The sequence below is a fragment of the Leptodactylus fuscus genome, chromosome 3 (assembly GCF_031893055.1).
Source record: "Leptodactylus fuscus isolate aLepFus1 chromosome 3, aLepFus1.hap2, whole genome shotgun sequence".
Classification (NCBI taxonomy): domain Eukaryota; kingdom Metazoa; phylum Chordata; class Amphibia; order Anura; family Leptodactylidae; genus Leptodactylus; species Leptodactylus fuscus.
Window position 1 is genome coordinate 163,867,846 of NC_134267.1, and position 25,691 is coordinate 163,893,536.

The window sequence follows — 25,691 nt, forward strand, 5'->3', positions numbered from 1 at the left end:
TTTGATGTTGTCACCATTACTTTTAATAAGCATAGTTTGACTTATACTTACATACATGGAATGTTGGCACAAACCTATGCTGTGAAAACATCTATTTTCTAATAAACCTCTTGCCGGGTCCAGGCCTACCCTCTTCTTCATTCCTGACAGCCACTTACAATTGTGAATGGGCCTGCGTTCTGTCCATATCCTTAAGAAACCTTAAACCACAGAACACTGTACAAATGAGTGTAAGACAATCTGGAAAGGATTACATCTGTGTTTTCAGAATACACTACATACAAAAGTTAGACTAACATTGTAATGGATCCTTCAGGACCACATAGCAGAACAGTCATTTTGTGTTATCATTTAGACACCAATGACAATTTCCTCCTGTTCAGCCCACCAAGAATTAGAGGGATGCGCTTTACCACAGGCTGACAGTAAACCATTACATCACATAGTATTTTATGGCAGAGAAACCGTTTACTGTGGAAGTATCACCGACATATTGTGAGCCTGTGAGAGTTTAAGGCATTAAAGGTATAATAAAAAATAAAAGTAAAGCAGATTCAGCCTGCACATATGACTGCCACTAGGTGAAATGATAGAGACCATCTAAAACTACATCTTATAAGAGTCAAAAATAAAGATACAGGCAAGACGGAAATATCCCTGCCATATATGTTACCAGTGTCACTGGAGCAATGCCCTGTTTCTTTGATATCCAGTTTCTATAGAATAAGTAAAGCAACGCCAAGAATCAACTGAAAGAGGAGATAAATACAGCTCAATGTCTGTACAATAGAGATATAGAAGATGTCTTCACTCCTGAAAACCAGTAACAATGCTATACACAGCAGCGTTTCACAAGGCAGGTTATAAATGGGTCAATAGAGGTTAACAAACATTTGCAACAACCACCAATATTACAGTTTATTGAATCACAACCAACTTGAATGTTTGCACTGCAGTTTTTTTTTGTATTTTTGCTTTTACAAGACTATACATTTCAGAACGGTGCCTTGATAGGTGCGCAGACTTGTACATATACATCATAACAATTCTCACTTTTTTTTTTTTAAATTTTATAGTCTACACTTAACGTTTCAAAAAGGAAGCCCCACATCCCCCATCTGTTCCTTTTTCCACCACCTGGACCTGCTTGGTGACATTCAGTTACACAAATAAGAGCTACATATACTAAATTATAGGCATGTATATTAGGAGTAGGGAATATAGCACAAAGTGTCGAACTCTCCAGCAAATGCATGTTATCTGCTCAAGTGATTGACATAGAAGACAAAAGAGGTGGAGAAAGCACATTCTTCTAAAAAGTTACCTTGTGTAAAACAGTAAATGCACCCCTATCACACTAAAGGTGCAAAAGGTGCAAGAAAACATGAGCCAGCTGGAAGAAAAAGTACAGTATTAAGTTTGGTCAAGTAAAGGTAAGGATCAACAAAGAAAGACCTGCGATCATCTATATTATATACCAAGGCTGTCCAACTTATCTTCACACACAACGAAAACCTCCAAAATAAAGTCATTTGTAACTAGACTTACTATTCCAACTGTATAGAAAAATAATGCCTATGTTATGCTAAGACATTTTAGACATCTAGATTTAAAAGGTTTTCCAGCCCCAAAAGGATTCTCTTACTATGTCCTATCCGTACCATGTATGTAGCGGCTGCAGTGGACAAGGAGCACGTATAGTCTGCTCATAATAAAGTAATAGGACTATAGGATCTAGATCATATATTGTGAAAAGCAGTAGCCATGACTTATCAGCGGGAACATTGGTCAAAATAATCACAGAATTTTCCACCTAAATTTAATTTTACTAGAATATATTAAACAAGACAAAAATGGAGGAAAAATATGGTTTATCCTGCTCTACTGCGCCTTCTTGGTCTTCAGTAGAGATGAGCGAACACTATTCGGAAAAGCCGTTTCAAATAGCACAATCCCATAGAAATGAATGGACGTAGCCGGCACGCGGGGGGTTAAGCGACCGGCAAAGTCTGCGTGCTGGCAGCTTCCATTCATTTCTATGGGAGCGTGCTATTCGGAACGGCTGTTCCGAATAGTGTTCGCTCATCTCTAGTCTTCAGTAAAGCTGAAGAAACTCTTTGTGGGAAAAGCTGTTTTATAGTTGCAGATTTTGCTGCAATTTTTTGATCCAAAGCCAAGAGAAACTTTTAGGGCTAGTTCACACGTAGGCAAAGGGGCGGATTTTGACAGCGGATTTCGCCCCTTTACAATGGTGGTCTATGTAGACCACCGGGCTTTTTTTCTCCGCTAGCGGCGGGCTGCCGCTAGCGGAGAAAAGAAAGGACATGCCCTTTCTTCAGGCAGAAGCCGCGCGGCTTCCGCCCCCGGCAGCTCCCTCCTATGTCGGCTCATTCATTTGAGCCGACAGCGGAGGGGAAAGCCGCAACCGCGATGGTCGCGGCAGGCGGGTTTTGAAGAGAGAGACGCGGTTCGCCGCGTCTCTCTCGGTGTCAAAACCCGCGCGGGCAGTTCACGTGTGAACTGACCCATACTTTCAGCTAATGCCTCTCCTGACTTTGTCTCATCATACTGCAGGAACATCGACAAGAAAGAACAAACTTATCCACAACATTTGGCCTCAGCCTTAAAGGGGTTGTCCCGGGAGTAATAATTTACTTACCTGGTACCAGGGGATTGCTGATGATGGACCCGGGGGTTCTGGCAAAGTTAAATGTTCTGGTGCAGCATTCGCCCCCACATTACAGAGATGATCCCCTCCTTCCCTCCCCCTGACCATATAACTAAGCTGATATTAGCGATCTCTGGGACCAGGTATGTAATTTACAACTCCCAGGCAACCCCTTTAAAGCTTAAATCTGCCTTGAGCTGAAGCATAATCTGAAACAGACTGGGTGCTAGGCAAGTGCTGCCTGACAACACCCCATATTCTAGTAGTTCAGCAGTTTACATCTAGAAACCAGTTTTGGCTCACATGTCTCAAAGCTGAGCTGACACCAAAAAAGAAGAGCAGCTTGGCAATAGAGTAACCATTTCTTTCCTCTTCTTGGCCTACACTAAACACAAAGTTAGGTGGAAGATCTTTTCAAATAATCTGCTTCCACATGAATCAAGAGTGTAGCATGATGGGAGACACTTATAGAAGTGGTTTGGCCAGTAAGTTTTAATAAGTTAGAAAAAAAGTCGTCACACCTCTCTGATCCAGTTCCGGTAGCTCCCATGTCTCATGCTGGTATCCATTTGCTTGCCCCGCTACACACAGAAATGTGAAGTCTCAGACAAATTAATGGCTGAAGCAGATGACATTCAGGGACTAGAGTCAAGAGGGTCTAAAAATGACAGACCTAGGAAACATCAGGACTGGAATGGAGGGGACTAGTGAGATAAATGTGATTTTTTTTAAATTTAAGCTATTTTGACCTGTATTTTACAGAGTGGACAACCCCTTTAAAGAGGACCTTTCATGTCATCGGGCACATGCAGTTTTATGTACTGCTAGAAAGCAGACAGGGTGCTGAATTCAATGCACTATTGGCTTTCTAGTTATGTGCCCCAGAGCAAGAGCAGTTTCTGGTATCTCTTCACTGTCAGTAGGGTGTTTGACAGTCTAGCAGGGCTGTGAGGAACGCCCCGCCTGACAGTACTGTCCATAGATTTGTACTGGGGGGGGGGGAAATCCTGCACTGCTCAGCATCATCACTAGGCAGTAGGGAACGCTGCCTCAGGCAGTACAGAGCTATGCAATCAGCCCAGCTGAGGGAGCTTTTTCCGCGCGCTCACTCTGAAGGATCCGACTTGTTATACTTCAATCAATTTTCAAGCCGCCAGCATCTGACATGGGAGTGTGTGCTACTTTCTTTTTTCTTAAAATGAAATTAGGAGGGGCGTTCCTCACAGCCTGGCTAGACTGTCAGAAACACCCTTCTGATAGTGAAGTGATACCGGTAACTGCACCGATATCTCCAGCCCCAGGGCACATAACATGAAAGGTCCTCTTTAAAGGGGATGTGTCAAAAAAAACATGATTTTTTTTTCTTTACATATGAATGTGGTAACTGTGAGACTGCTAGTGACTAACTCAATCATCAATAGAAATTTCCTTTTAGATTTTGTATGATGAACTCGTTTATTATTTCCGAACGTGCCTTTCACTGCAGTCAGTCTTAGACTCGTTCACACACAATTGGGCTACAATGTGGTCTGGTCCTGCACTGTGCAATAAAACTGTATATTTATAGTCAGAGATCCTGAAGGTTGGTAACTTACAGCCTTAAATATCTGAATGCAGCCTTCACCCATTCTGTTGGACAGGTCTTGTATATAGTCATTTGTATACTGACTGCAAGAAGTACTAGTATCAATAAAAGTGAGACAGTATTTTTTTTTTTTTTTTGCGCTTTTAAACAAATACAAAGATGGCGAGCTCAACTGTTACATAGGAGGGGTTGTCAGCAATAGTTAAATGTTGTATTAAAAAAATCTAAACTTCAATATACATAAAGGGACAGACGGATTATGAATATGTAAATAGGGATCATCAAATTCAAAAGGGGGGAAAAAAAAAAAAAAAAAAAAAAAAAAAAAGAGAAAAAGAAAAAAGATCTCCAGTTGGCAATGATGGAATAGCACTTTAATGGCAGGTGTTCAGGACACGCTGACCCGATCAAGCATATATAAAAGAGAGTACCTCTTAAAAATATATTAATCATTAAATACTTTGCTACAATAGAGAGCTGCTGAGGTTTTTTTTTTTTCTTTCTAACACTTCCTGAAATGAAGAGACCATATTGCATTGCATGCACTAGACCGACCACTATACGTTAGAGCGGCATGCAGAGGCCAAAAAAGCGTCATCTAACCCAGTGGCTCATATATAAAAGTGCACTAAGAGCAGGCAGGAGCTGAAGACCTTTGCAGTTTGGTCTTTAAATAGATAAAGGAAATTCGAAAAGAACCTTTTCATGATATTTGAAGCTGGAACACTATAGGTGTAGAGAATTTGATGATCCCTATCCATCCTGCATATCTGATAGAAGACAGAAGAGATGTGTGAATGTTTTGGTGATCACTCCACAGAAAATCCTTTCGTATGCACATAAATCAGTCCTACAGCCCAGCCACTGCATTAAGATTTGTCACACAGAGGCTCTGTCTCTGCTGTTACTTCCTGCTCTTCCTCCTCGCAGTCTCCTTCATCTGTCTGCTGCTCAAGTTCCTCCTTGGTGATCATTTCAAAATCATTGCCATTGCCGCTACTATGCTGTGAGCCTTCATCCTCTCGCCTGTCACTGTCCGTGTCCGACTGCCTTTCTGGACCCGAGCCTTCTGTGCCTGAGCCCTCTCCTGCTTCTGCTGCCTTAGTATCCTCCTCTTCTTTTTTCTCACTGTCTGATTTATCTTCACTGTCAGATTTTACAGGCTTTTTGGATTCTTGTTTTTCACCTTTCTTCTGTTCCACCTTTGGTCCCTTGTACTCATGAGTATATAGTGGTCGGAAGGAGTCGATGAAGCCAACATCAGCAGTCAGGTTAGGCAGGAACCAGAAGTGGTGTCTTCCTCCAGTCAAGAGCCATATGATAAGGAATAAAATGCATCGAGCTGAAATAACAACAAAAGAAAAATTAACAGGATGAAGCTTTTCTATTCTGTACATTTCAGTTTACTTAAGGTGCCCACAAGATCAAGTCTATTTGACTAAGCCGCAAAGTAAATTCTGGTTTCCAAGCAGGTAAATATTGCTGAAAGTGGTTTTCCTTCTAACAATTACATCCAATCACTAGAGCGGGGGTTGGAGTCACCTGTGTGAATGAAATGGTGAAGTGCATATGTGATCATTATTTCATTCACTTCCATGGGTCTGACTGAAACAGCAGAGTACAGTGCTCCATACACATACAGTATATGGAGGGGTCACGTATACTTCTGCTACATTCATACAGCGGACCTAGGGGGTCCAAAAGCAAGGATTGGGGATATTTTATTGGGATAATGTACTGTTTAGTTGAAAGTCCATTTGAACTATGTATATCTGCCATTCATCAGATCCCCGGGAATCAGACAATGTCCTTGAAGGAAAACGATGGTAATAGGTCTCATGCACAAAAGAGATAAATGGTGGCCTCTGTATGGTCCTCAAGGGACTGGACGACAAGATATACTCAAGTAATGAGACAGTTCTGTGAATGTTATTGAATACAGTTTATTTTCTGCACTGAAGCTGTAAAGGCTAAGGAAACTCAAAGTAGTAATAGTGGCGCAGCTGATGTGTTACTGTTGGCGCCGTAAAGTGTTAGTTTTATGGTGCAGTAAAACCTGATGACTTTTGTAAAACCACAGGGTTATGTGTGAATAGACCCTTGTTCAAATAAGATAGAACAAATAATAGAACAAGCTATCACAAGAGACAGAAAACAAGATGGCAGATGACTTGGTTGCAACAACTGGAGTAGGAATAAAAGTTCAGTATATTCAGTCACTTTTGACCAGAGATAACAGGTACACTGAGGCCATCCAGTGGTTGCCTGTGGTAGAGTACTACCAGATATTAGTTCAGTATGATAGACTTACCGACAGCAAGAAGTAGAATACTGGCCACAAAACAACCTGCTCCCACACTGAGATAATAAACTCCAACGCGCATTTCTGCTGGCCATAGAGGAAAGAGGGTGGCAGCGATGACGGCGATTACTGCAACAAGGTAAGATGCACACGGTTATGAGTGTAAACAGGTGCAATATACTCTGGTCACTCTGGACAGGGGTACATTATCCAGACTACAGCATTGAGCATGAGACACAAAAACTGAGCCAATCTGCAATAGCATAAATATCATGAAACATATCCTCCATGAAACGATTTGTAGGTAAAAATAAACGCTACTCACTGTTTTAAGAAGGAATGACACCATCAGAAGTTCTACAAAATTAACCTTTATCTTTATATTTTTTTAAAAAATTATATTGATTGATCTACTTATTGAAGACCTAATAACAAATCGTCATAGGATGATAGCAACAGACATTAACTGTTGGTATAAAGAGATCATTGGAAAGATCTGTCTGGTCCAGTTATATAGCTGTACATTGTAATAATGGTCTCTTTACCAAACTAAACAACTCCAAATTTGATAATCCGCCTTTATACTCTAATCCACCCATCCCAGTTTTATTATTTAGTATATGATTGTAACAGTTGTTTCCAAGGCACAAGTACATAACTTTACATTTATCCACATTAAAACTTTTCTGCCATTTCTCCATCCATGCTTCCAACTTCCCTAAATTCCTCTGTTATATTCTACTATTCACCGCTATGCTGATTACTTTACAGAGCTTAGCATTATCTGCAAATATTGAGTTTCTAAGCCTTCTAACCAGGTATTAAATATTAAAATGAAGAGGATCTAGTACTGAACCCTGTAGCACCTCAATGGTGACTGTGCCTGTACAGACCATTAATAGCACAGTTTATTTTTATTTTTTTTATTTTAAATGCACATGTCAAAATTTTAAAAAATTGTCCTCGTTACATGTTGAAACCCCTGGCAGCAAAAGAGATAAAGACCCTACTATATTGTGACATACTGATAATCCCATCAATAAAAAAAACTTAATTTATTGCAAGAATCAAAGAGAAACACAAAGCTGTGGCAAAGTCATCCAGAAGATGAACTTAATGAATTTACGTATATTACTTACCAAGGATGAGGCCCATAGCAAAAGTTTTAAAATGGACTGGGTCATATATCCATACATACACCTAACAAACAGTTCAAGAATTGACAAATTAGATTCCAAAATTGGCAGACACATATCGGTAAATAGACAGTGAAAAGGTACAGGATTAAACAGTAATGACCATATGGGCTTATTTTCATAATACTTAGAAATGCCATCACATGACCGATTTTTAAATCAGTATCTGATGGATGGAGGTCTAACACTGGACCCTGCACAGATCAGCTGTTTAAGCTGCCTGCAGAAAGAGCTCTGCTCCCATTCAAGTAAAAGGTACAAAGCCATAGGCCATACACTCCATGGCAGTGGTACCGACATACTGCAGCTCTGTGCCTTTTACTTGAAAAGCAGCAGAGCCGCTACTAGCCCTGTCCACAGAAGAAGCTTCCACTGCCCTGTCGCAACCAGGATGATTGGTGGGGGTCCGATATCCACACTGCACACCAATGATACTGAAGGCCTATCCAGCGGTGTTTTTTAAGAGTTTGTTCAAACAGTGAACAAACTCTCTGCAGATATTAAAAAAAAACAAAAAAACAAACCTGCTGTGCTTTTTAACACATTATGGGCCAGGTTTTTAATTATATGAGTCTAATCAGCCTAGTTCCTTCTTAGTATGGGAACTTTTCAAAGTCCACATTAACCCCTTAAGGACCAGGCCATTTTTCGGTTTCGCATTTTCGTTTTTCCCTCCTCACATTTCAAGAGCCATAACTTTTTCATTTTTCAGTTCACAGAGTCACATGATGGCTTATTGTTTGCGGGACAAATTGTACTTTGTAATGGCACCATTCAATATGCTGTGCAATGTACTGGGAAGCTCGAAAAAAATTCAGAATGAGGTGCAATTGGGGAAAAAATGCATTTGCGCCATTTTCTTATGGGTTTAATTTTTACAGCGTTCACTGTTTGGTACAAATGACATATTACCTGTGTTCTACGTGTCAGTACGGACGCGGTGATACCAAATTTATATAGTATTTTAAATGTTTTGATACTTTAAAAAAAAATGATAAACTTTGCAAAATAGAAAAAAAAAATTTGTGTCATCATGTTCTAACACCTGTAACTTTTTCATATTTCCATGTATGGAGCTGGTTGTGGTGTCTTTTTATGCGGGACAAGATGACGTTTCTATTGATACCATTTGGGGAAAGATCTGATGGTTTGATCACTTTTTATTCAATTTTTTATAGGAGGCAAAGTGTTGAAAAAAACGCTATTTGGCTGTTTTTATTTTTTTTGCCGCTACGCCGTTCGCAGTACGGGATAAATGTTTTAATATTCTAATAGTTCGGGCATTTTGGAGCGCGGGGATACCTAATATGTTTATGTTTAATGTTCTTTAATTACTTTTATAGCTGATCTAGGGAAAGGGGGGTGATTTGAACTTTTATATTTTTTTAATTTTTTCAATACTTTTAAAAACTTTTTTTTTCCTTGTTATACATTTATGATCAGACCCCTTAGGTACCTTGAAACCTAGGGGGTCTGATCGCTCATACTATTCGCTGCAATACTACAGTATTGCAGTGAATAGCAGAATCGCAGCACTTCTATTAGACGATGCCTCTGGCATCGTCTAATAGATCTAGTGCAGAGACAAGCCTGGAAGCCTTCAATAGGCTTCCGGCTGTCATAGCAACCGATCACCGCCCTCATGTGACGTTCAGGAGGGCGGCGATCGGCGAAACATGGTGGCGCCCGTGCCGCCGGCACCGTTTACACACTGCGGTCACGTTTGACCGCAGTGTGTAAAGGGTTAACAGCAGCGATCGGCTCGGGCACCGACCGCTGCTGTTAGTGGCAGGTCCTGGCTGTATGATACAGCCGGCATCTGCCCTGTGTGGAGCGAGCTCAGCGTGTGAGCTCGCTCCATACATCCCCATGCGACCCATGACGTACAGTTACGTCAAGGGTCGCTAAGGGGTTAAAAAAAAACCCAAAGAAAACAAAAACAAACAAAAAAAACAAAAACACAGTATTAGGCCTAGTTCACACAGAGAAAGGGGGGCGTATTTTGGTCCTGATGTTGACGTGGGAATCAGGATCAGAATCCGAATCAGCCGCGGAATCTGCCTGAGGAAAGGGCAGCTCACTTGTTTTTTCCGTGAGTGGCAACATGCCGTTCATGGAAAAAAGCTACATAGACCGCTATTGTGAGGGGGCGGATTATGACGTGAATTCAGTGCCAAAATCCGCCCCCTCTTGCTCCGTGTGAACGGGGCCGTTACTGCAATCATAGAGACACCAGAATCATCATTCTAGGTGAGATAGTCATTTTAAGTACCGACACCTCCGGCTGGTGTGGAGAGAAGTTAATGGGGCAGCTGGCAGACTAACACAAGGAAGAAATATAATGAATTTTTATCAGCCAGAAAAGCTATTTTTATGCATTGTATGTCAACATAAATAATTGTTTTCACTAACTAATTCAGTTTTATGCCCCTGTGAGATGAGGTAATAAAGGTGCTTTTTTCACCCATATCAGAGATCATCAAAAACTGGAGTTATGGTGCTCTATAGCAAATTCTGATGACCCAACAAGAGGTTCAGTTCTTAGATAAATAAATCTGAAGCAATTATGTACCTGTGTTACACCTATCTGACAACATTACCAGGTTAGGCTTAGGGATTAAAAATGATCAATTAGAATCACAATTTGGATATAGGAATGAAAAATTATATATTAAATCCCTAATTTAATTTTAAGATTAGTTGGTGCTTTTCAGCAGTTTTGACGTTTCTTTGAAACATGCAGACATCCATATATACACGTCTCAAGTCTTAGAGCTCTGTTTGAATATGCATTCTAGGCCCAAAATTGAATTTGAAGATTGTTATCCATTATTGTTAAGTGGTATCTTTATAGATGGTATGCTATGCCCTCACAAAAAATAAAGAAGCACAGTAGCTGAAGTTTATACTAAAATGTGTGACTTATTACTGCAATTAATAAAACATGTAGTTCTCATTAAAAAGCACTACATGATCCCAGTTTACAGGGTGTGAATGCTGGCATCTCTCTCTCCTTACTGCCACCTCACCTCATTACCATCCAGGAAAACCTGGTCCTCGTGTGGCTCAAGCTTAAACTTTCTCTTAGTTTCCTTTTTCTTTGGAGTTCCAGGAGTCTCATCCTATTAAAGATATAAAATTGGAAATCACACTTTCATTGGGTAAACAAGCTGAAAGATTTCTTGAATTTAAAGAGGTTGTACTATTCATTTTTAATGATGACCTATCCACAGGACCAAATTACCGGTTAGTGATCAATGCAGGTCCAACACTCAGGACACCCCCTGATCGACTATTGCACTCGCACAAGTGTAGTGACCTCTTCACTTCTGACATTGTGCACATTGTTTCACAGCGGCCACGCAATGTAATTACATCCTCACCCTTTTCACTTGTAAGTTTGGGTCTTTAGATCAAACCAGAGTATGCAACTGTAATACAGTTCAAAGAATGCAAACATCACAGCTGAGTGAATCCAGCCTAAGGGCTTACTTACAAGTCCATATTTCATTGACAGCACCTCTCCTACTGAATTTAAATGGTCTCTGAAAATAAGACCGAGATATGCTCTATTTTGTGCAGAATAACACCAAACATCTAAGGGTCGATTCACATTAGCGTATGTATTCCGTCCGGTTAAAGTCCGCATGGAGACCCCCCCAGATGGAACACAATCGCAATTGCAAGCACAATCATTTTTGCGGGCAGTGCGCGGCAAACACACGAACCCCATTATAGTCTATGGGCTCCATGTGCTTTAAATGCACAGCGCTTGCAGTTGCGTTCAGTATTCCGATTGGGGGGGGGGTTCTCATGCGGACTCCCCCAGACGGAATCCAAACGCTAATGTGAACCATGGGTAAGAGTTTGTGAAAATCACAGACAGCCATCAAGTTTTCCACAGATCCTAAACATAGTAAGGTATAGCATTTTTTTAAATTAAATAAATATATATATTTTTGCTTACAAGAAAACAGATAAACCAAAACACAAAAAAGATCCAAAAAACGTGCACAACAGACATTCTTGAAAACAGATGCATGCATAAGCCCCATAAGTAATTTCATTTTTTTTTACCAACTTATACTAATAAAGGGGGTGGGGGGAGCCAGTTTGTACTGGACAGTTGTGTTAATATTCAGACCAGGTCTACATCACAACTATTTGTAGAGCTACTCATTGATTTTAACTATTGAGCTACAGCTGCAGATTAAATGAATACATTAGGGAAAATTTATTAAAATTGGCGTTTCCTGTGCGTTCCTTAATCAATTCCCAGCTGGCAGGAGATGCCCCTGAATTATTAAGAGGCTCTGGCCTGTTAATAATTCAGAGGCACAAAGGTGCGAGTTATAGTTAACGGGCGGTAGATTTCAGACTTGTGTAAAATATGATAAGGATGATGAGGAGCGCAGAACCAACAACGTACAACATATTTGGTGCAAAAAAGGATCATGCGCCAAAAAACAACTGCACTGTAATGCCACACAATAGTTAAAGGGGTGTACTATTTTTAATTTTTAAATCTATAATACTGCTGCTAGTGAGACAACATATAATACACTAGTACACACATGTCTCCAAGCCTCAGTTTCCAGCATTGAGAGCACTGTATACAGGTCCCCTCCATGAAGTCACAAATGACGTTCCATTTGTGAGAGGGGCCACTGCAGCGAATCAAAGGCCGCAGCATTGACCTCTTCACAAATGGAACATGATTTCTATGATGGGCAGTTTGTGAATAGGAGACTGCTGAGGCTTGTGGCTGCAGTGGTCGCCAGGCACAAGCAGCACAAGACATGTATACAAATGAGCAGACCTGCACTTAGAGGCCCAAGGGAGGTATTTGTAATGTTTATTACTCCACTGGCAGCAATATGAAATAATTACAATTCGTCTCAAAGCACCGCTTATGTAGTTCTAAAATATGTCTGTGTGTTGCCCTGCCCTAAATGATACAAACACTGGTATTCTGGCAGTATAAACTAAAAGGATTGTAGTAAAGTTACCTTTTTGCTTTCTTCCTTCTCCGCTTCCTTTTTCTTCTCTTTATCTTTCTTGGCTTTATCCTCCTTAGTAGTATCTTTTTTGCTCTTTTTCTCCTCTTCCTTAGCGCTATCACTTTTGCCCTTCTCTTTCTCCTTCTTGGGGTCTCTCTCTGGCTTCATCTTCATCACTTTTAACGCACGGTGAAAGAATTGCTTCTTAAGAAGCCTTAGAAAAGATAAGTGCAATATTAACTCCTATAACTCACACTTTCAACTTTTCAAGAGCTAGACAGCACTGACCACTGCATTTATATGCACCGTTACAAAAGATCCTGAAGTAGAAAACGATTTTATAAATGCAGACGAGGGCTCAATGTTGCTGGGACATGATGGGTACTGCTTCAAGCTCATAACAAATAGAACACTATAGTAGTAGTAAACTATACTGCCTATGCCACCACCTATCCCTAGTAGAGATGAGCGAACAGTGTTCTATCGAACACATGTTCGATCGGATATCAGGGTGTTCGCCATGTTCGAATCGAACACCGCGTGGTAAAGTGCGCCAAAATTCGATTCCCCTCCCACCTTCCCTGGCGCCTTTTTTGCACCAATAACAGCGCAGGGGAGGTGGGACAGGAACTACGACACCGGGGGCATTGAAAAAAATTGGAAAAAGTCATTGGCTGCCGAAATCAGGTGACCTCCATTTTAGACGAATAGTGGATTTCAAATCCGGGTCATATGAGAATGTGAACTTTGTGACTGAGACAGGGATAGCTGTACAGGCAGGGATAGCTAGGGATAACCTTTATTTAGGGGGGAATGTTATTAAAAATAACTTTTTGGGGCTCTATCGGGTGTGTAATTGTGATTTTTGTGAGATAAACTTTTTCCCATAGGGATGCATTGGCCAGCGCTGATTGGCCAAATTCCGTACTCTGGCCAATCAGTGCTGGCCAATGCATTCTATTAGCTTGATGAAGCAGAGTGTGCACAAGGGTTCAAGCGCACCCTCGGCTCTGATGTAGCAGAGCCGAGGCTGCACAAGGGTTCAAGCGCACCCTCGGCTCTGATGTAGGAGAGCCGAGGGTGCACTTGAACCCTTGTGCACCCTCAGCTCTGCTACATCAGAGCCGAGGGTGCGCTTGAACCCTTGTGCACACTCCGCTTCATCAAGCTAATAGAATGCATTAGCCAGTGCTGATTGGCCAGAGTACGGAACTCGACCAATCAGCGCTGGCTCTGCTGGAGGAGGCGGAGTCTAAGATCGCTCCACACCAGTCTCCATTCAGGTCCGACCTTAGACTCCGCCTCCTCCGGCAGAGCCAGCGCTGATTGGCCGAAGGCTGGCCAATGCATTCCTATGCGAATGCAGAGACTTAGCAGTGCTGAGTCAGTTTTGCTCAACTACACATCTGATGCACACTCGGCACTGCTACATCAGATGTAGCAATCTGATGTAGCAGAGCCGAGGGTGCACTAGAACCCCTGTGCAAACTCAGTTCACGCTAATAGAATGCATTGGCCAGCGCTGATTGGCCAATGCATTCTATTAGCCCGATGAAGTAGAGCTGAATGTGTGTGCTAAGCACACACATTCAGCACTGCTTCATCACGCCAATACAATGCATTAGCCAGTGCTGATTGGCCAGAGTACGGAATTCGGCCAATCAGCGCTGGCCAATGCATTCTATTAGCCCGATGAAGTAGAGCTGAATGTGTGTGCTAAGCACACACATTCAGCACTGCTTCATCACGCCAATACAATGCATTAGCCAGTGCTGATTGGCCAGAGTACGGAATTCGGCCAATCAGCGCTGGCCAATGCATTCTATTAGCCCGATGAAGTAGAGCTGAATGTGTGTGCTAAGCACACACATTCAGCACTGCTTCATCACGCCAATACAATGCATTAGCCAGTGCTGATTGGCCAGAGTACGGAATTCGGCCAATCAGCGCTGGCCAATGCATTCTATTAGCCCGATGAAGTAGAGCTGAATGTGTGTGCTAAGCACACACATTCAGCACTGCTTCATCACGCCAATACAATGCATTAGCCAGTGCTGATTGGCCAGAGTACGGAATTCGGCCAATCAGCGCTGGCTCTGCTGGAGGAGGCGGAGTCTAAGGTCGGACCTGAATGGAGACTGGTGTGGAGCGATCTTAGACTCCGCCTCCTCCAGCAGAGCCAGCGCTGATTGGCCGAATTCCGTACTCTGGCCAATCAGCGCTGGCCAATGCATTCTATTAGCCCGATGAAGTAGAGCTGAATGTGTGTGCTTAGCACACACATTCAGCTCTACTTCATCGGGCTAATAGAATGCATTGGCCAATCAGCGCTGGCCAATGCATTCTATTAGCGTGAACTGAGTTTGCACAGGGGTTCTAGTGCACCCTCGGCTCTGCTACATCTGATGTAGCAGTGCCGAGTGTGCATCAGATGTGTAGTTGAGCAAAACTGACTCAGCACTACTAAGTCTCTGCATTCGCATAGGAATGCATTGGCCAGCCTTCGGCCAATCAGCGCTGGCTCTGCCGGAGGAGGCGGAGTCTAAGGTCGGACCTGAATGGAGACTGGTGTGGAGCGATCTTAGACTCCGCCTCCTCCAGCAGAGCCAGCGCTGATTGGCCGAATTCCGTACTCTGGCCAATCAGCACTGGCTAATGCATTGTATTGGCGTGATGAAGCAGTGCTGAATGTGTGTGCTAAGCACACACATTCAGCTCTACTTCATCGGGCTAATAGAATGCATTGGCCAGCGCTGATTGGCCAGAGTACGGAATTCGGCCAATCAGCGCTGGCTCTGCTGGAGGAGGCGGAGTCTAAGGTTGGACCTGAATGGAGACTGGTGTGGAGCGATCTTAGACTCCGCCTCCTCCAGCAGAGCCAGCGCTGATTGGTCGAGTTCCGTACTCTGGCCAATCAGCACTGGCCAATGCATTTCTATGGGGAAAAGTTAGCTTGCGAAAATCGCAAACTGACAGGGATTTCCATGAAATAAAGTGACTTTTATGCCCCCAGACATGCTTCCCCTGCTGTCCCAGTGTCATTCCAGGGTGTTGGTATCATTTCCTGGGGTGTCATAGTGGACTTGGTGACCCTCCAGACACGAATTTGGGTTTCCCCCTTAACGAGTTTATGTTCCCCATAGACTATAATGGGGTTCGAAACCCATTCGAACACTCGAACAGTGAGCGGCTGTTCGAATCGAATTTCGAACCTCGAACATTTTAGTGTTCGCTCATCTCTAATCCCTAGCAAAAATACTATTGGTGCTACTATTTAAAGGACCCTCTCGCTCTAACAAGGGCAGTATAAGATAGACCCCAGTTCTAGTGGCGATCCACCTTTTTTTCTTGACATACGTTTTACAAAATCAGTGTTTATCTGCTAAGGGAGAGCCATGGAGTCCATATAATGCTGTTCACGTGAAGTGGAATCCTTGATATTCAAGAGTTGCCAGACCCCTACCAATGACTCAGTTTCCTCCTACATACAGTATAGGGAGAATGCTGTCAATCAGTGATTATAGGAAGCGGGTGCCTGCTGCTTATGAATGTGAGGACTTGACACTTGGTCCCACTATAAAAAATATAAGTTTAGCTGGAAAATAAGGTACCGTATATACTCGAGTATAAGCCGAGGCCCCTAATTTTACAACAAAAAACTGGGAAAACTTATTGACTCGAGAATAAGTCGAGGGGGGAAATGCAGCAGCTACTGGACAGACAGAACAGGAGCACTGCAAATATCCTATATTCAGTAGACCGGGCACTTACAGACACAGGGATACCTAATGTGTATGTGTTTCACAGTAATTTTCTACTTTTATATATATTCTAGGGAAAGGAGGGATTTAGAACTTTTATGTATTTTATTTTGTTATTATACTTTTTTAAAGCTTCTCCCCCCCCACTATTTTATGGGAGATTCTATACATTACTATTGCAGCTGGTCATAGACCCCCCCCCCCCAATAAATAAAGAAATTATTATTATTTTTTTTTTTTTATTTGCTTGACTCGAGTATAAGCCGAGGGGGGCCTTTTTAGCTCAGAAATAGAATTGAAATCTCTTCTTCTACTTTATGTTGTCCTTCCTTTGGAAAGGGCACCATAAACCTACTGACAGATTCCCTTTATGCACTATCCCTTGATTTCTGAAGGCACCACATACTTGTTGCAAAAGTCAACTACCGACTCCCGGTTTGTAAACAAGGCTTCTTCTCCTTTTTTTGCTTTTGCCCATTTTGAATCCAGCAGGCAGTCCACTGCTTTTGAAGCTGCGTGAAGAAAAGAAATGTTTAAGTTCTAGAACATGAAAGAACCCGATAACTACAGAACTGCATGAATATCACAAATTGTAGCACAAGGTATACATACATACAGATTTGTATATTCCACCTATAAAATAATAATTTATTGATAAATATTTCAAAAAAATCATAAGCATCAGGGCAGATGACACTGAACTACTAATAACACCTTAAGGACAAAGTGGGTAAATCTCCCAAGAAAAATAACTTCATATAATGTAAAATGAGGATACATAGCAATGCATGTCAGCATAAATGGCTGTTAATGTAATAAATGTAATACAATAGCTGAAGTCATAAGCCACCTAATAAGAATTGAAATATATCCTGTTTATATCCTGACACGCAGTAAACATTACCATATTGAAATAGCATAGAATGCATATACTGTTTAAACCTAGGTGGCAGGATAAAACAGGAGCAACAATAAATACAAAAAAAGTATATTTCAAATCAATAGTATAGACTCAGCAAAGTGAAGCAGTAGCCTCAAAGAAAGAATGAAGATAATGTACCCGTAGTCATTGTGGAGATAAGGATTGCTATACCCACATGAAAGACAAACACAAAAGTCCCCAGACCACCTGTTTTATCCTGCTACCTAGGTTCAGTATATATATATATATATATATATATATATATATATATATATATATATAAAAAAAAAAAAATCAGCTGTGTGACTAATACCATAAAGGTTACCTCTGTGGACTTTGTGCTTCCATTATACCTATGGAAATGCTGGCAGCTTCCCTATAGGTATAACTGACATACTGCAATTTCCAAAACTATGACTGAGATGAAGAGAGAGAGAGAAAGAAAAGGCATACCCAAACTCATGAAAACTTACCAACAAAGTAGTCAACTCTATGCCCCATCATGTTGGTAGACTTCGATGGACAGTTGAAGCGCAGGTACTTAGCAATTGCCTTTTCATCTTTGGTTGGCTCACCGACCTCCTGTGGAGCAAAATGAAAGTCTGTTACATTTGCAGTCATTTAGGTCCACTCATAGAATGAAAAACCACCACAAACGATTACCAAAAAAAATAAAAAAATAGAAAAAGAGAATCATGTATTGCCACTTTGGTGCACTGCAGCAGTTTGAGCATGCAGGATCAATACGGTCAGACATTTCTAATGACACTAGAGGCATAGTATTATTAATAGAAAGATTCAACTCCAGAAGTGTTCCTTCCCACTCTCCTCGAGTACAGTTGTAATATACAGGTTGCATTGGATCTATCTGAATGGGGCTGAGCTGCAAAAGCAAGCACTATATAGTGTATCACTCTCAGCTTCCTCCAGTACACCACTGATCTGATATTAGTCAATTAGTCATTTATTAAACCGGAAAAAAACTTTAATATCTCCAAATACTAGTGTCCACAGCAATCACTTTAAAAAAAATAAAATACAAATAAAAATAATTAATTAGATTCAATAAATACAGGAACTTACTAATCCTGCGTAAATTTAGACAAAGTCAATTTAGACAACACATTCTTAACATGTGCCAAATTTATCTTACTAGTTGATACTGAATGATACATTTGCTCCATCTTTATACACTGTCTAGTCCAAGGGGGGAACCTTCAGCACTCCAGCTCTTGTAAAACTTCAACTCCCAGCATGCATACTTGCTCTGCTGTTCTTGAAACTCCCAATGGAGTATTTTTTTTTTTTTAGGGGATTAGTTTTCTGTTCGGGGGGGATTTGGGGGTCCACAAGCGGACCCCCCGAACACAAACCCAAACGTAGGTGTAAACCTAGTGTTAATTATATTAGTGCCATTATACTTATTAGTTGGCCTATTTTGCAAACTTTTGTCCAACGTTAAAGTAAATGGTATTTCTTTTTCCATTGCAAGCCCCAAATATATATCTGATATATCTGATCGATCTATCTAAGATATATCAGTGGGTATTGCCTTATTTCTTCTTTTCTGTTGGGTCATGTGCTCGCATTTTGACCTTACATGGCATTGTGCTCTGTCCAAAAGCGAGACGTTTCTGTGACACTGCATGGTCTACTCCACACAGGCTTTCTGCAGCAGGTACACAGAACTATCATAGTTACTGCTAATGTTACAATGAAGGTGACAGTACACCCTCCCTGAATATATGCACTGTGTTGTCTGGATAATGGAATAATATATATATATATATATATATATATATATATATATATATAGACACTATCCCAAGCACACAGAGATGGTACTGTTTCTACCTGTTGTGCTAAGGTATCTTGGGATCGATAGAGCGCAGACAAAAAGCTAAAAATTAAGTTGTGTCTGACTAGAGAAGAGACTGAACAGCAGGGAAATGAGAGCAACAAAAGAAATGGAGAGAGCAATTCACAATCAATTGAGAGGTGCAGGGATGAAAGATTTTTTTGCTGGACTGCTTCTTTAAGCTACATTCCCTTTTAGAAAGCCCCACACTTTCGCACAAAGCCACGTTCTATGTCATATTAGGTAAAACAGTTTTGAAAAAGTGTTTTTGGTACAAATTATGCCAAAATTCTGTTGAAAAAAAAAATTTGAATATGCACTAGAGATGGTGGGAAATATACTGTGTCCTAGCACCTGCTGTTTCACACTAGGAGTCAACACATTTTGACAACCAAGTTGAAGGTCGGAGCAAATGAAGAACGTACGCAAACTAGAATCTTCTAGCCTAGGGTAAGCCGACTACACATGCCCACCGGCCATGAGAAAATGGCCGCTTACAATACTGTGCAAGAGGCCATTTTTCTTGTGGCCATGAGCATGCGCAGTCGGCTTTGCCCCCAGTGCTGTTTGATAAAAAACGGAATTTCAAGCGAAAGACGACAACGAAAGGTAGGATAAAAAATAGCCTTAAAGCTATTCCGACGTGTTAGAAAAAAAAAAGGGTTTGAAAGATAGGATTCCTTTAACTTCGTTAAAGCCAAAAGTAAAATTAGATTTTCTCTAAAAATGTTCCTATGAGAAGATTAAAAGCGCCCACCATCAATTTTTCTTAGGGTAAGTTCACACGGGGTATTTTGGTCAGGATTTTGACGCCGTATCCGCCTCAAAATCCTGATCAAAAAGATGGCGGCTGCTATTGAAATCAATAGGAGCCGATCAGGTATTTTTTCCGGGAGCTGTTTGTTCCGGCTCCCAGAAGAAGAAGCGAGGTGCTCATTCTTCAGGCGGATTCGCCTCGTGATTTGGCCTGAAGACACTCCCTCCTCCCGACTAGGTCCATTCATTGGGCCTAATCCGGAGTGGAGTTTGCGACTGGATGCCGATGAGTGTACCGGCATTCAGTTGCGGCTACTTGTTTTTTTGGTCCGGAACCTGAGGCGGTCCAAGTATGTTACAGGACCACAACCAGGTACTACATATGATGGGACATTTCCTGTCTCCTGCTATATAACTACGCATTAGGTGACATACATGAGACACTGCTCTGTATTCAGACTAACAGAATGTGCCACCCATGCATAGGAGGAAGACCTATGTACATACACATACCTAAACTGAAAGTACTGAACATTTCACAAGTTCTCCTTAAGTGCAGTTATCATGTAATATCTTATTCTGTTCATAGCGCAAACATTTAGTCTTTAGACTGAATATCACTGTGGGAAAATACAGCATACAATGGAGAGCCCCTGCCAAGTAAACCTCAGTTATTTTGCTATAAAGACATTTACAATTCCCAAAAAATATTATATGCAACACATAACGTGTGTAACAAACTTGCTTGTATTTATGCATCTATCTAGACACAAACAGGTAGAGAGAATAAAAAAATGCACCAGAACTTGCTCTCCTGATACTACAGCTCTGTCATGTGAATGGCCCCGCTCTACTCCTGCTGTTTGAACTTGGAGTACAGCAGGTCAGTCATATAACAAAGAGTTGAAACGTTAGGAGAGCAAGCTGAAATATAAGACTTGCAATTCGATGGCAGAGCTATGAAAATTTCAGAATTGGGCTCCTGGGGCACCTGGCTAAGTTCACACTACCGTTATTAATGTCCATTGCTGGCCTCCGTCATAAGAGGACAGCAACCAACAGTAACAATAGCAAAGTAAAGAACACAGATGGATGCTGTCCCCTCGCTCCACCACGTTTGTTTATTTTTGAAGTGGAAGAAGAATTCATGTGTGCATGACTTTCTTCGGTCAGACAAGTAAAAAACATGGCAAGCTTTATTTATTTATTTATTAATTTTTTTACATTGGTGTAAATGCAGAAAGACACCTGACAGAGGGGGCTTTGCTCGCATTTGTCATTTATTGCCTAAGATGGATGAGAGCAACAGACATTAAATAACAGCAGTGTGAACCTACACTTGACCCCTCAAGTGCAGTATGTGTACTGCCAGAAGTTGATAGCAAGCTTGATAAAGTGCCTCTAAGGCACAAAACTGTTGTCGCTGCTTTTTTCCAGGCATGCCTCCTTCCATGTACACTGATGTTTTAATGAAGCTTTAATAAAGTCTGAAACTTTTTAGTGATGCTCTGGGTGAGTGCCCTGCCTTTTTTTTCTTTTTTACTGCCAGAAGTTTTCCTCCCCTTTTAAAGAGGACCTTTGACCTCCTGGGGCAGATGCGGATTAATACATCACTAGAAAGCCGACAGTGTGCAAAATTCAGCGCACTGTCGACTTTCAAGTTCTGTGCCCCCGTTGAAGCGCTATCAGTACCGGTACCGTAGCTCTTCACTGTCAGAAGGACGTTTCTGACAGTCAGTCAGGAATGCCCTTCCTCACAGCAGCGCCTATGAAGAATCTTAATTTTTTTTTTTTTTTTAATGACCCTGGCTGATTTAAAAGTTAAAAGGGTTGTCCATTTCTGCTTGGTCAATCCCTTTAAAGAGGTTGTCTGGGCTAAATAATATTTTCTAATTAAGCCAGGGAAAGTTAAATTAAAAAAACAAACAAAACAAAACCATACTCCCCTGTCCCCAATGCTCCGGTGTCCTCCCAAGGTGGTTCGGTTGGCTGCCTTCTTGTCCACAAATTTCCCCCTGGGATGTTCCGAATCTCTGCCACTAAGGCCAATCACGTGACTGCTGAGGCCAGAGCTGCAGGACCGGACTGCGCAGGGAGGTGCCGGAGCAATGGGGACAGGTGACTATGGTTTTCATTCAATTTTTTCTCACCTTAAATGGCCTAATTGATAAACTTTTAGACCAGACAACCCCTTGTCACTTGTGGAGAAGCTGCAGAGAAATCGAACACTTAAAGGGGTTTTCCCATGAACATAACTATATTTAACTTTGTAGAAAAAGAAAAGTTAGACATTTTTGCACCACTGTCTCAGTGGTGACAGTCTTTTGCCTTGGTTGTTTTGCCATTGTATATGACCAAGAATGGAGGAACTTTCTACGTTCTGGCACTTGCACCGGTCATGATTTCCTTATTATGGCAAGGTTATCAGGTAGAGATACTACACACATGAAAGGATAACACGGCCACAATAACAGTCTCTGACAAGTAACAGACAACAGAACATTCCCATATCCATGGTCATATCCCTCTGATCAAGAGAACAGACTGTCAGCACTAATATATTTAAAGAGCGCCCTAGTAATATCAGTAACTCTCCATTTTTGATAAATTATGTTATTTAGAAAGTAGGAGGGTGTTTAGGTTAGTGCAGGGTTTCTAGTTATCCCGGACAACCCCTTTAACTTTTCATAGTCTATAAATGTAGATATGTTTGTGGGAAAAATCCCTTTAAACCGTCAGTTTTCCCCAAGATGGAGGAAAGGAACTTTGTGATAGGTTTGCTTCTAAGATACCTAACAGCAGGGAGAACCTAAAGTGGACAAGTTCCTTCAGCAACTGGATGCTGCAAATGTAGGTGACCCCGTCATCTGTCATCATACAGAATATTAAATGGTAACACTATGAAGTACAATTTGTCCTACAAAGAGTAAGCTTCTGAACGTAAAAGTTATGGCTTTTGGAAAACTGGGTAGTAAAAAAGCAGCTGCAGGGTTGTATGATTGTACTGTCCCAACTCTGTCCCCTGGGCCGCTGCCTTCGTATACATCGCACGGTACCCTGCATCAAACATTCACACAGTCGGAGGGAGACGCAACAGATCACAAGATCTGTCCAAAAATGGCTTCATCATTTACATCTTAGTGGTGTTTGATGGGCAGAACTTATAGACAGATGTCCATGGCATCCGATGGTATCTGTTACATAACAGATCTAGAAAGTGAAGCTGTGATGCCAGTGTGAACACACATAAGCTTCAGCAGTCTAATGGCCCTGCATTAAGCACACATGCACAGTCTGATGTATTGTCCCACAGAAAACCAATGCAATTGTAACGAAAACCAGAAGAAGTGAATAGTCAGGTGAACAGTCTACAAAAAGCAGTGGGAGACTTACCGTCGGCTGCAGTGTATTCCCTGCAGGTACAGCCCAGGCTCGGTGTGTGGATGGATCTGTGGCCTGCTACCTGCACCATACACTGAGGAGTGGGCCTGCACCATAGACACCCTGCGGGCCATTGTCCCCCTGTGCACCGCTCACACATCCAGATGTTAGCCACAGCTGAGCAGCACACAGGCCACAGCCGGACATCGAGCACCGGCAGCCATGGTGTGAGGAGGCTCCTGCTCGGCTCCAGGTGATCGCCCCCATAAACTCTTACCAGAGGTGGAATCCCAAATCCTGAGCAGGGCCTCCCACTGTGTCCGCCATAATAATAGGGGGGCAGGGGACCCCACACACGGATTTATTCCATTAAACGGGAAACCTCTTCTATTCCCTCCTCCTCAGCCCGGACCATAACACACACCTCCCCCAGCACCGACAAGACCCCCCAGTATCACGGTTACCTGGATCCGCTTCTTGTGTCTCCTCCGCTCCGCCATGTCTGCCCCGGCCTGTCTGGTGACGTGGAGGGGGCGGGTCTACACAGCGTGCGCGCCCACAGAGGGGTAGAGAGCGCGCGCCCGAGGGCTTACAGTGAAGCGGGCAGTGCAAGGGGTAAAGAGGGGCCGGGGCTGCGGGTATGGACAGTGCCTGGCAGGAAGCTGAAGGGGTCTAGTGGGAGGTTCATTGCACTGGCCTTAGTGTAGTCTACAGGAGTTAGAGAGCTGCAGCCAATCACAGCTCAGCTTATATTCACCCAGAGCAGGTTTGGAAACAAGAACTGAATTCTGGTTGGCTGAAGGATAAATTAGGGGTGAAAGGAAATGCTCAGTGCAATGGCTGTGAGAGTATCAGTTGTCTCCATAGTGTTCTGTGCTCTATTTTACAAGGATTTTCCATGACGTTGGTATGACGCTGTGGTGTCCAGAAAATGCTCCATGCCATCCTATAAGGCACCAGGTCTCTTCTGACTCCCTGCCATGCCAGGTTGGTATGATGTTGGTATGACGCTGTGGTGTCCAGAAAATGCTCCATGCCATCCTATAAGGCACCAGGTCTCTTCTGACTCCCTGCCATGCCAGGAGCAGCACATTTACAATGGCCAGCAGTGGATGCACACCATTCTTATTCTTGGTGAACATAGGGGTACTCTGCACTATTTGATGGCATGTAACTTACTACTCCATTCACATCCCCCAGCTCTCTCGCTCTCTTCTCAATGTTGCATGGTCCCCTGTTGTATAATTTGTTACCAACAAGCAACCGGCAAAATTGTAATTGACTGGTTACATTAGTTTCAGTCTCAGAGACATATCGTATACATATCCCCTAAAATGGATGCCAATAGAAGGGGTGTAAGTTGAGGGGTGGGGGAAGACCGTACAGTCGCATCCAGGTCTAGGAAGGTGTCTGTTCCCAATATGAGGAGACTATTACTATAAATGAGTCATTATAATTGGGAGGGGGGGGGGGGGGCTGAGTTTGCATTGGTACCCAATGAAAAAGTGAATCTGTTGCTGTCTATTTTTTCTTATCTGACATACAAGCATACATTGTAGGCTATGCTTTTGTGTCACATGAATAAACAATAGCTACAGATCCCTTTGATAAATCTTGAACCCTATTCTGCCCTTCTATTTTTAGTAGATCTGTTAAAATGACTCTCTAAACAGATAAAAAAAGATGTCAAGGTACACTGACTCTAGGTTCAAAATAGCGTCCCCTACCTGTTGTAGTCTGTTAGTGGTCCATAACAATGGATAGCTGGACCTCTAAAATAGCAGTTACACACAGAATCCGACCTTATTAACTGTTATGGTGGTCATCATTTTAAAACTGAAACTAGCGGAGGAAAAAGTCCTCCATGCAAGACTGTTTTGTCTGCCGTTGTCAGGCGACATTGCAACAGAGACTTTAGCACAGATGCGAACTTAGCCTTAGCTTGTTTATTGTATGATATGTATTCTACCACACAGTTCTCAATAGAGTCCATATTGGTAAAGGAGCTGGTCTATATGTGGGGTATTTTTCTGTAACGGTCTATATTCTGTTAATTTTAGTTAAAGGGGTTTCCTTCTCCAAATGGATTTTTTAATACTGATGTCATCACTCATCAGTAAGTGATTTGTGGGGGTCCAACAAGTGGTCCCTACATAGGCCATTTGCAGACTGTTCCTATTCAAGTAAGCCCCATCCACTATGTGCCAGTGGTTCTAGGGAATTGCAGCACCATTCCTATTACTTGAATAGGAGAATTCTGCA

At 42.1% G+C, this 25,691-nt stretch overlaps 1 protein-coding gene across 1 annotated transcript; it reads right to left on the minus strand.

Annotated features, from left to right (window-relative positions):
- SEC62 (SEC62 preprotein translocation factor) lies at window positions 1–23,959 on the minus strand. The gene is made up of 8 exons (XM_075268679.1): window positions 23,894–23,959; window positions 17,908–18,016; window positions 16,919–17,024; window positions 12,761–12,965; window positions 10,781–10,873; window positions 7,695–7,755; window positions 6,565–6,684; window positions 1–5,595 (listed from the first exon to the last, which is right to left on the minus strand). The coding sequence occupies exons 1-8, from the start codon at window positions 23,927–23,929 to the stop codon at window positions 5,123–5,125; spliced, it is 1,203 nt and encodes a 400-aa protein (XP_075124780.1). The 5' UTR covers window positions 23,930–23,959; the 3' UTR covers window positions 1–5,122.
- Between the last annotated feature and the right edge of the window lie 1,732 nt (window positions 23,960–25,691).

Excerpts from the sequence above, each read along its gene's own strand:
- SEC62 (XM_075268679.1), bottom strand. The coding sequence starts at position 23,929 with ATGGCGGAGCGGAGGAGACACAAGAAGCGGATCCAG. Across the intron at positions 18,017-23,893 it reads GACACAAGAAGCGGATCCAG|GAGGTCGGTGAGCCAACCAA; the intron begins GTAACCGTGATA and ends TTTGCTCCACAG. Across the intron at positions 7,756-10,780 it reads TTTTCCTGGATGGTAATGAG|GTGTATGTATGGATATATGA; the intron begins GTGAGGTGGCAG and ends ACTGTTTGTTAG.